This window comes from Scleropages formosus, chromosome 5, assembly GCF_900964775.1.
Source record: "Scleropages formosus chromosome 5, fSclFor1.1, whole genome shotgun sequence".
In the NCBI taxonomy this organism is placed as follows: Eukaryota; Metazoa; Chordata; class Actinopteri; order Osteoglossiformes; family Osteoglossidae; genus Scleropages; species Scleropages formosus.
The window spans coordinates 22068056-22078985 of NC_041810.1; the positions used below are offsets into that span (position 1 = coordinate 22068056).

The window sequence follows — 10930 nt, forward strand, 5'->3', positions numbered from 1 at the left end:
ACGGTTTCTTTGATGGACGTTTACGCGTTTCTAGCGCCACCACGTGGCAAGTCCAGAGTATAACAGACAACAGGGCTTACACGGTTCGAGGTGTGTGCGCTTCGCATCGCGTTTCCACGCGGTTCGTTATAAAAAGTATGATCATATCAGATTTTCAAGTGCCAGAGGAGGGAATGCACATTAAAATCAAAATAAAATAGATATAAAATATGTACATATTGGAAATATTATAATAATGGTTAACTTTTTCAGCAAAGTTCATAGTTTGTTTCCCCACCCACACTTACACGAATAGGGATCAAAACTGGAGGCAAATGAACAGGAAACTGTCAAAAAATTTTGAATCTATACCGGAAACGTCTTGTTTGTGCTGTGGAAGTTTCTGTCACCAAGACAAATTCCTTGTGTGAACATACTTGGCAATAAAGCTCGCACTGATTCTCTCTCTGGTTCTGATTTTACATCTATAGAAATATAAAAATCCTACAGGTGAACAAGTTTATTTACACGTAAAGAACAGATTTTTAAAATGTCATCTTTTCTTGATCTCACATTTTTAATGCCAGAACTAAAACCAAAACAGCAGCCTCAACCAGCTGTTGCTTCACCGCATTAGACTAGTCATAACTGAGACCAGAACCATAATAAGGCCCAAAATGATCTTCCTCACGAGCTCCTTCAAGGTGGATGTGTTGCACTGTGTCACTAATAGCTGGGGTCGACTTAACGGAATATGATGCCACGTTCAAACACAGCTTTCCTCGTAAAGCACCTCAGCGTATCACTAATAACGAAGCGTCGCGGGAGGAAACGCGCATGCGCGGGGGCGACCCCTCAAGCGGAAGTGAACGCGCATGCGCAGTGACGTCTGCCCCATCCGTTCCTCCTTGCGCTAAAGCGAAAGCGAAGCACCGTGGAAAGGTGCAGTTCTCAGAAATGGAGACTGAATCTTTAGCAGAAGTGCCCTTGTTTCGGATTCCTTTGTCGGTACGCAGCGTCGTTACAAGGCGGCGTAGACTTTAGGACAACGCTGCCTCAAGTGGAATTGTTTTTAGGCGAGGTAAAGACAGAGCAGAATGCAAAACACGGCTTCATGTAAATCTAAATGTAAACAGATTCGTTCAGGTACTGTACTGTACTGTACCGGCGGCTCGCTTTTAAACTAGTCAGTGTACTTACAAATGTCGTGTAGCTACTGTGTGCTATCTGTCTGCTCCATGGCTGATATCTGCAGAATTTGTGTGTCCATTTTCCTGACCTGTCCAAACATCTGTAAATCTTCAGTCCATCTGTTTGTCCATCTTCCTTGACATCTTCTCCACCTGTCCAACCACCAATGTGTAAGCATCACACACCTGTCCACCTTCCCTCTATCTCTTTGTCTTCTTTCCCGTCATCTTCTTCCACCTGGCTCTGTCTGTCTCTGTTCCATCGCTCTGCCTATCTTCTTTTACATCTTTTCCACCTGTCCAGCCATCGTTCTCTCCATCTTTGTCTCAGTCCTCCATCTCCACATCCATCATTGTCAGTTTTCCATCTCCATGTCCATCTTCTTGTCTGTCCTCTATGTCCATCTTCCTGACCATCTGCACATTTTTCTTTTCCTCTCTCTGTCCAGCCTCCTTTCCACCCACCCATTTGTTTATCCCCTAAATCTCCCTATCCTTTTTCATCTTCCTGTCCATATCCAGTAATAGGTGTCTCCCACATTGACGAGGGTAAGCGACATCATGCTTTGCACAAGGGGAGTGGAACCCGAGTCCTCCGAGCCGGAGGAAATGGACACTTCAGAGGCCCGCTGGTGCTGGTTTTACCTGGCTGAGTGCGGAGTGTGGCACATGTTCGAGGTACACGCTGCTGCCCGTCCGAACATACGTCTTCGTCCACGCTTTTTTGGACTTGGAGGTGTGTTCACTAATGCGAATTTCAAACGCTGCTGTAGATGGATGAAAGCACAGCCTGTTCTGTCACCAGTGAGCAAATTGAACAGAATTACTGCAGAAACCAGCAGGGCGTTATGGAGTTCTACACTGCAAAGTACACCTACAGACTAGATTTCTCAGGTACTGCTCATATACAGTGGCTGTTCCTTTGTGGGGGCGGGTGGTACTTTCTTCTTAATAAACTCCAGTTTGTGCTGAATTGGTTTCATGGTTAGAGGCAGTAGTCTCTGTGACCGTTGTAACTGATGCATTTTTAATTTCTCTGTAATGCGTGTCTCTTGTGGTGTGCTTGTGTTTCCTTCACGGGTCGCACTCAGTGATGAAGCAGGTCAACGTCACCACTGGGAAGCAGCGGCCAATCAAACGGGCTCTGCATTCGGTAACCGGCTTCAGGTCAGTCTGTCATCTTGGTGCCTCCAGTGCTTTTGTTTAGAATTAGTTTTACCCAGGACCCTTGGTTGAGGTGAAGGCGAGGCCATGAATGACGGATTTCATCTCCTCAAAGAAAAACATTTGTTTAGGGCTGTGTTTACATAGGTTTTTAGTTTTACCTTATATGTACATTCGTGTCTTTGGCAAATGTTTTTCTCCAAAGCGGCGCACAACTCAACGTACAAAAGTGTATTCCGGAAGAGAAGAGGGGCTTTAATGCATACACACAGCTATCAAAGCGCTGCCTGTTTGTTTGACATCACTTATTTTCCTAGAAGACATTACTCAAGTAGGTACCTACAGAATGGACATGCAAATAGTTTCATATATTTTATGTATTTTACTAAGAGATGAAAGACTTTCTTATAAAGCTGTCAGGATCTTGGAAGGGAAATGGGTCTGAAAGAAATGATGTTTGAGACCCTTTATGAGCATTTGAAGGGATTCAGCAGTTAAGAAGGGCAAAGGGAGTTTATTCCACCACATCTGGGGGAAGTTTCATTTTGAACCCCTTTTCCCAAGCCTTTGGTGCCATTAGATTTCTTCGTGGTCATAAAATAGTTACTTATCTCCATCTGCAGCCCCACCTTCATTTAGCGGTATATCAGATGTCTGTCATCCTTAAATATAAAGCAGTGATGTTGTGTAAGTCACGAGTGTGTTAATAATGGTAATGATGACATGTTGTCCTTGACAGGTTTATCTGTGACAATCTTGCACTTCCTGTTCCTGCTCATTGGGAAAGAATAAACACAGAGGAACCTTATCAGGTAAAAGAAAGTGTGTGTTTTTTTTTTTTTTTAATTTTTTTTTATTTTTAAAGTTTTTATTATTTTCTTTTTTTGACGACTCAAGACAAGAGTAATGAGCTTACAAATTGAGCACCAGATGAATTACGGGCATCCTTATTTTACAGCTGGTCGCTTTGGGCAGGGATACGTTTGAATATAAAGAGGTAGCAAGACTCTTTGAGATGACCATGGGTGCCCCTATAAAGTCAATACAGAGAATCCAGAACTTGGACCTCTGGGAGTTTTTCTGCCGGTACATTTGTTGTTACTTTGTTCTTGGTGTGGTCGTGATGATGAACATCATGCGTTTTTGGGACCTCATTAACATTAATAATGGTTTCTGTTGCGTAGCTCTTGGTGTAGACATTTTTGAAAATGATGCTCTCATCTTTTGAAGGAAAAAGGCGCAGTTGATAAAGATTAAACGCATTACGGACATTGAGGAGAAGATGCTGTTTCACGGGACAGGCTACAGCAATGTACAGGCCATATGCACTTATAATTTTGACTGGAGGTTGACTGGGAGCCATGGTGACGTCTATGGTAAAGGTAGGTTCTGGTCATGTTGCGAGCTGAGTGACCCGGTGGGTACCTTGCATACCTGACACTAGTGTTTGACAGCTGACGACGGCTCTGTTTTCTCCATTCAGGTAGCTATTTTGCAAGAGATGCAAAGTACTCAAGTAAGTTCTGCCACACAACTGGGAGGCACAACTTTGCTCTGCAGAAGCATGGCCTGGCGCCACCCATTTTCCAAAGCGACCCTTCGTACAAGTCCATGTTTCTTGCCCGGGTGCTCGTTGGGGAGTACACACTGGGGCACCCGCTGTTTTGCAGGCCGCCCTCCAAAGATACGAGCATCACAAACTTCTACGACAGCTGCGTGGACGATGTTGCGAATCCAAAGATATTTGTGATCTTTGACTGCAACCAGATATACCCTGAATATCTAATAGAGTTTTTTTAACGGTAATTTTCCCAAGCTGCCTATATGTTGAAGCCTTTCACCTCTCTCTGGAACTTCGAGGAGACGTGTAGAAAAGGTTTGATTCGGAAAAACTCCTGCAAAATACTTTTCTTCTCAGACTACAGAAAAGTGGCAGCGTGGATTGTGCAGTGCACAGGAAAAGCACTTTATTTCAACTGGTACAGGAAAGCAACCCTTTGTACCTTTGAACTCTGTCTGCATATGTCCTATCATACATCTCATTGTGTTTATGAACTAGTTGTTTTCCAGGACCACCACATGTATCACTCACGTGATCTGTATTCACTATATTATTTGTACAGAAATAGGTGTTGATCTGTGATTGTTGAAGCTCAGCCCTAACACGCTGCTCGATGTATGTGGTAAACTGGAGACTGCACATAGGAAGAAAGATGTGGGATTTGCATGACCAAATTGACATGTTTAATGTTAATATTTGTTAGTCTTAGGGAAATCTGCACCAGTGTTACATTGTAATTCTATTTTTGCCTTAGCATGGTTTGTGCAAGAAAACTGATCACTTTATTTAACTACCTCATAAATAAAATGGTTTCAAACTCACACCCATTTTTTGCAAGGAACAAGTGGAATCTGACCTTTCTTGTTTTTTTTTTTCCTTCTACAACCTTTTGAAGGGTGAAGGGATGTGTTATATTAACACATTAATACACTCTGATGCGTGATCAGTCTGGCAGCTGTCAGTGAAACAGATTTGCATGTCTGAGGACCTCTGAGGTAATCTTCTTTCACTGAATGAAAAGTGTTTTTAAATTGTTTGCTTTTTAGGGGATACAGACTGAAAGAGTACATTTCTTCTGTACCCAACTGGGTGTCTCTTTCTTGGGTTCTGTCTGTCTTTGCCTTTTCGGTGTCCCACAAGGGACTTCTTTTGTGCTTGCTTGGTTTGGCTGTTTTTACATATGCACTTGCTGCGCCAGTTTTCTGTAGATGGCATTTCCTGTTTCAGGGTCACATACCTTGGAGGGAATCTTAAAAAAAACTGGAACTGGAAAGTCTGCATACAACTTATGTGGATCAGACATCATAGCTCCACACACATTTTGTGTGGCATACAACGTTGCCCATGACAAAGGGACTGGCCTGGACTGTGGTTTCCTCCTGTACAGGGTTGTTCATGAGAAGGGGGCGAGCCTGGAGCGTGGTTTCCTCCTAGTAACGCCTTTGACACTCACTTATGACGTTCATCTTTTTACAAGGCAAAGCCAAAAAGGAAAGTATGTAAATAGATCCCAGGTAGGAAGGGTGTGCTGTAGGGTTCACGTTGCTGACCACATTCCTGAGTGGTAGGCATAAGTCATACTTTCTCCATCAGAGGACTTGAGGAAAAAGTACAGAAGGTAAAATCTTTTTTTCTTTCTTTTTTTTTGTGAAAATTACCTTTATTGTCATTTTTTTTTAACATTTATTTTCTGTATAAGCAGTGTATTGAAACTAACTTCTAACATACACTGTTGGAAATTATGGTTCTAAGAACTTGGTTCAACATGGGAACATCTTGTAGTCTGACAGTGAGATATATTGACTGTATGAGAGGAGAGTAATAAATCCGTGCAATTAATAAAAAAAAGGCTCCTTGTGGTTTCTCTTCTAGGTTTAATTTCTCCTGTGTTACATAGGGAACAGCAAATTTGAGAACATGAGCATCCACTGTAACAAAGTGGGCAGCAGTGATCACATCTCTGATGTGGAGGCTATGGATACGTCAGACAGTCCATGGTGTTGGTTTTACCTGGCTGAGTGTGGCACGTGGCATATGTTCAAGGTATACTGCTATCATATATATTAATGTTACTATTATATACTGCCAGATTATAAAATACAGGACAGTTTTAAGGTGCAACTTCACAAAACACAAATGTTTCTGATCAAAACAACCAGTTTTCAGTGCCGTGTGTGTGTGTTTAATACTAAGAACTAATGTCCATCTTCTGACATTTCTCTTTTTTTTTTTTGTCCAAGAATGATGCAGCGTGCTCTTTGAGCAGCGAGGAGGTAGAATGGGCTTACGGCAGAAATCCGAGAGGCTGTATGGAATTTTCTACAGCCACGTGCTGCTTCAAATTAGATTTCTCAGGTATTACAGCACTGAAAGTAGCTTGCCCCTGATAAAGGGGTGTGAGGTATGTTGGTGTTACTGGTTCTTACACAAGTCAAGCATTTTCAAATAATTTTCTGCTGTCATGTAACAGCAACTGTGGGGAAAAATACTCAGTGTATCCTGTTTTTCTGCTAAAAACATGAATGAATACAGATTGTTCGCTTATTTTCCCCACAACATTTTTTGACCTTAATCCCGAATTTATATAAAAGTGCTTTTTCACTTTTAATGCTGAATAAAAATGTCCAGTTTGCTTTTTTTTTTTATTTGTATCAAGCAATGGTTCAGATAAACTGTATCACTGGAAAGCAGCAACCAATCAGACGATCCTTTCAAACATCGAAAGGCTTCTGGTAAGTTTGTGTCTTTCGTCAGTGTGCTTTTTTCAAGAATACAGTACCTTTCGGTTTGTGGTTTCATTTTCGTTTCTGACAAAAAAGTGTTGTTTGATTAGTCTGTGACTTGTCAGGGTGTGTCAGGTCTATGTAGAAACTAGACCTGAAGTATGAACATTTACACTACATTACATTCATTTATCTCACACTTTTCTCCAAAGCGACTTAAAATGTTTTTTTTCCTTTACAATTATTTACCCATTTATACAGCTGGGTAATTTTACTGGAGCAATTTTAGGGTTAGTGCCTTGCTCAAGGGTACTACAGCTGGAGGTGGAGATCAAACCTGCACCCTTTCGGTCAAAAGGCAGCAACTCTAGTAGAGATTGAAGGATTTATGGTGTGTATTTAATTCCCATTACATTTAAAGAACTACAATTATACTCTGACTGAAGGAAAACTACCAACAAAAATACCAAGGAAAATGTGAAGTAAACAACAATTACTTAAGCTTTTCTTGATCATGACTTATTGTCATGGTAAAAGTGACTTTGGAGGCAGGAACAATAAAAGATCAAAGTTTTGGTGTCATCTGTGCTTTAAAAAAATCTTTTTTAATCTCTACAATTCAAAAGCAGCAACTTCAAAATCCTCAGCTCTGTAACTCCCGTTTCCTCCTGTCTCTCTTCCAATTTCTTCAAATTGGTATAAATTACCGCATCTGGTACAGCTTTCTGCATGAGATTATCACCTCTGATTGAGTCTTGTAATAGATGTGTGGCCTGGGATGCTGCTTGCTTCTTAATAATTTTAGTAATTATTGTAATCTTTCTGTATACAGGTATAAGTGTAATGATTCAACAACAAATATTCCACCGTACTGGGAAACAATGAATGCTGACGAAGTTTTTCAGGCAAGACATTCCTACTTAATATTCATTTATACATACACATACAGCTCTACATCATTTTTTTACACTAGTATGAAATGTGGTTTAATTTTTTTTCAACTCTTCCAGGCAGTCCCTTTGTACAGGGACACGTTTGAATATCAAGAGATAAGACGACTCTTTGAGAGGACCATGGATGCCCCTATAAAAACAATACACAGAATCCAGAACTTGGACCTCTGGGAGTTTTTCTGCCGGTAAATTGTTGTTAGTTTGTTACTGGTGTAGATGTGACAATGAATGCATTATTTAAAATAATTCCTACCTGCTACAGTGTTAACATATTTTGTTATTTATTGGTCTTCCGAAGGAAAAAGGCACAGCTGAAGAAGCTGAACCGAGCTTTGAACATTGAGGAGAAGAAGCTGTTTCACGGCACGGACCATGAAAATGTACATCCGATATGCAAATATAATTTTGACTTGAGGTTGTCTGGAATGCATGGGCGTGTCTACGGTAAAGGTAAGTTACAGTCATGTCCTGGAAAGCAGTTACAGTTCATACCACAGGCAGGTGCTGTTCACAAATGACAACATTACCTCTGTTTTTTAGGGATATACTTTGCGAGAGATGCCAAGTACTCAAGTAAATACTGCCAAACAACATGGAACACCAGTTTGACAACATCCTCTGTAGGAAGCAGCACGTCATGGAAGACCGTGTTTCTAGCTCGGGTGCTGGTTGGCGAGTACACGCTCGGGGAGCGTGACATATGCAGGCCGCCCTCCAAAGACTCCACTAGCTTCTACGACAGTTGTGTGGACGATGTTGCAAACCCCAAGATTTTTGTGATCTTCGACAGCAGCCAGATATACCCTGAATATGTGATAGAGTTTTGATGTGTTGTTTAGTGGGACCTAATGGACATATTGACCCCATCAAAGCACATGAGCTACACCATTCTTTGTTATTTAATGTCAAAATGTTACATTGTGTTACACATTTTGAGAATTTTTTTTTCCTTACTAATTTCCTTGCACTTTCTTTCTAGCCCACATGATGGCAGGCTACTTCAAAACAAAATCACAACAGTCATAATACCACCTTCAGAAACTCACCGGTGTTGTGTCTACAAAGACCATCGGCTACACAACGGTTCAACAGAAGGAAAGGGCGAGGCTTCAATTTTCCATATACCTGCACCAAGTTTGCCAGTTTTTCATCTGTATTTTAATTTTTCCCCCAAGTGATGTAGAAGCACGTGAAGACAGGCCTTCAAAGTACAACCGTTTGTAGAGTGAAGAGAAGACTTTTTCGCTGAGATGTACATCACTTTGGAGAAAAGCGTCTGCTAAATGAATAAATGTAAATGTAAGACAAGCATCTCAGCTGTCTGACCTGCCATCCTGCAAAGATAGTCAAAAAAATTATATACAGTATATTTTATTAAAGTCCATCCACCTTGCAGGGACTCAAGAGGATCCTGTAGAAAGTCAGAAAAGCTCTAACTTTGCTCCTGAAAGTAAAAATAAAGATTTCACCTTATTATTTGATAAACAGCTGTGTCACTTCTGTTTTTCTTGTCTTCTTGACTCAGAACAGTAGCAGTTTTGGCAGCTTTTGTGTGTGTCTCTGTGCTGTCCTTATTCCAGAAAGATGTTGGAGGGCAGCTAGAGGCACAGATAGAGTGTAACCGAAGGCATACGAGGTGCACAGCAGTGTCAGCAGGAGAGCAAGTAGCATATTGATTGGCAACATAGATCAATAGGTCTTGATGTTACTGATGTGCTGCAGTAAAATGCTGAGCTGTATAAATGGGTCAAAAATCACAGTGGAGAAATGCAATATCTAAGAAAGAAAAGGAGTTCTGATTCACAACGTAACCACTGTATCATTTAAAGTTCCATTGTGTGACGTGACACTTTGATCCACTTTTTACACCAAGTTCATTGGCACTAAGCTGCCATTGGTTGAGAAGAAGCTAGAGATGATTCTACAGCAACAGCATAGCTGTGATGGGTTTGTATCTCTCCAGGACTCAAGAACTTAAACGTTTGCATGCAGAATTGTTCTACGTGCCAGTAAGGTGAGTCAAGGTCATCGCAAAGTTGTACGAGAAGTCCAGTGCTTTTCATGGTTACGTTCAGACGGTCATATTCTCATCTCTCCAGCAGTTCAAAGGCGTTTCAACACACCTACAATGTCAGCTGCATTTCTAAATATTTTTCATAGCTGTAAAGTTTGTCTGAAACAGTGATAAACAGACCTCTCTTGTTCTAGGCCTTCTGCATTAGAATCATGTGTTTGGCGTAGCTCGCTAAACACCAGGAGACAGCAGAGGTCATGGGAAAGCGGCCTGATCCGCAGCATGAAGGGGAAAGTGCTAACAGTTTTCCGATGGAATGAAAACCAGTGAAAATGCTGCTTTTCAGAGGTCTGAGCAATGCCTATATAGTCACGTTTCTCAACTAATTTGACACTCGTACTGACTTTGAGAAGGGTTTTCAGCTACCGCTAGCAGAATGCCACCCCGAGAGCCCTTAGCAGCTGAAAGTCAAAGATGTGGGCTCCTTTTCAAGGCGAAGTGTTGCCTTTTCATGTGCATCTGGTTTTCCTTATTAAAATCCCCCCGTCTTGGGGAAAGCATCTCCGTAAGCTAGGGGTAGCCAGAGGCCTTCATCAAATCAACAGATGTTTCCCATATAAAAGCAATGTGTTAAACATCTTGGGCCTTTGGTGAGATAAGTGTGTGTGGAATGACATGGCATAACGGAGCGTAATAACAGGAGCATACACAATGATTACATTATAATACATAAAATGCTTTCACCACTGAGAAGTGCTGCTTTCCTCAAACCTCAGTCTACTGTAGTTATGAACGAGCTGGATCAACATTGCCATCCTTCAGGCAAAAACTTGTCCAAGAAATACATTTTTGGTTTACTGGATACGGGACAAGACATATAGAACCTGCTACAGAAATCAGTGCTATCAATCTATGCCATTAACATAAGTCATCATGATGAAGGATTTATAATGGTCAAATGAAGAAATTGTTATAGAAACTAGGTGCTGTAGACCAGGAAGTCACAAGCAAACAAGACGTTAAATTTTACACCTTTACCTTGTCTGAAAGTATTGAAAAAAATTTGGTGTTCAATAACAGACATGCACACAACAAATGAAATGCAACAACTAATTGTATTGAAAATTTCATATTTCTGGAATTAATAATTGCATTGCATTTACAAATACACAAATTTTTTATGCCTAAATTCTGCTTATTCAAGTGATCCTTTACTGAGATTAAAGATTAAGTCTGATATGCAGAGTTCAAATTTGTGTCAGCTGTTTGAGCAATATTAACATACAGCACATGTTCATGGCTTTGGTCCTCTCCTTCTTTATAAAGTTATTACAAAGATAAAGTCA

The 10930-nt window shown here is 40.9% G+C and overlaps 2 protein-coding genes across 5 annotated transcripts; both read left to right on the plus strand.

The window, feature by feature from the left end:
* Positions 1 to 881: 881 nt before the first annotated feature.
* Positions 882 to 4148, plus strand: LOC108942128 (protein mono-ADP-ribosyltransferase PARP11-like). 4 transcript variants are annotated; one of them, XM_029251624.1, is made up of 8 exons: positions 882 to 1060; positions 1619 to 1847; positions 1943 to 2063; positions 2261 to 2336; positions 3073 to 3145; positions 3292 to 3419; positions 3564 to 3715; positions 3817 to 4148. In XM_029251624.1, exons 2-8 carry the CDS (start codon positions 1731 to 1733, stop codon positions 4131 to 4133), a joined length of 984 nt encoding a protein of 327 aa, XP_029107457.1. In that variant the 5' UTR covers positions 882 to 1060; positions 1619 to 1730; the 3' UTR covers positions 4134 to 4148. The 4 variants fall into 4 exon arrangements, with proteins under 4 accessions (XP_029107457.1, XP_018620777.1, XP_029107458.1 ...); XM_018765261.1 differs by having other exon boundaries at positions 1692 to 1847; XM_029251625.1 differs by having other exon boundaries at positions 882 to 987; positions 1692 to 1847.
* Positions 4149 to 5803: 1655 nt separating this feature from the next.
* On the plus strand, positions 5804 to 8949 carry LOC108942129 (protein mono-ADP-ribosyltransferase PARP11-like). Its single transcript, XM_029251627.1, has 7 exons — positions 5804 to 5937; positions 6135 to 6249; positions 6551 to 6626; positions 7450 to 7522; positions 7628 to 7755; positions 7869 to 8020; positions 8111 to 8949. Exons 1-7 carry the CDS (start codon positions 5812 to 5814, stop codon positions 8395 to 8397), a joined length of 957 nt encoding a protein of 318 aa, XP_029107460.1. The 5' UTR covers positions 5804 to 5811; the 3' UTR covers positions 8398 to 8949.
* Positions 8950 to 10930: the final 1981 nt, after the last annotated feature.

Coding starts and splice junctions, on each gene's coding strand:
- LOC108942128 (XM_029251624.1), top strand. CDS start 1,731: ATGCTTTGCACAAGGGGAGTGGAACCCGAGTCCTCCGAGCCGGAGGAA. Junction 2,337..3,072: donor CATTCGGTAACCGGCTTCAG/GTCAGTCTGTCA, acceptor TGTCCTTGACAG/GTTTATCTGTGACAATCTTG. Junction 3,146..3,291: donor ACACAGAGGAACCTTATCAG/GTAAAAGAAAGT, acceptor CTTATTTTACAG/CTGGTCGCTTTGGGCAGGGA.
- LOC108942129 (XM_029251627.1), top strand. CDS start 5,812: ATGAGCATCCACTGTAACAAAGTGGGCAGCAGTGATCACATCTCTGAT. Junction 6,627..7,449: donor CAAACATCGAAAGGCTTCTG/GTAAGTTTGTGT, acceptor TTCTGTATACAG/GTATAAGTGTAATGATTCAA. Junction 8,021..8,110: donor TGGGCGTGTCTACGGTAAAG/GTAAGTTACAGT, acceptor TCTGTTTTTTAG/GGATATACTTTGCGAGAGAT.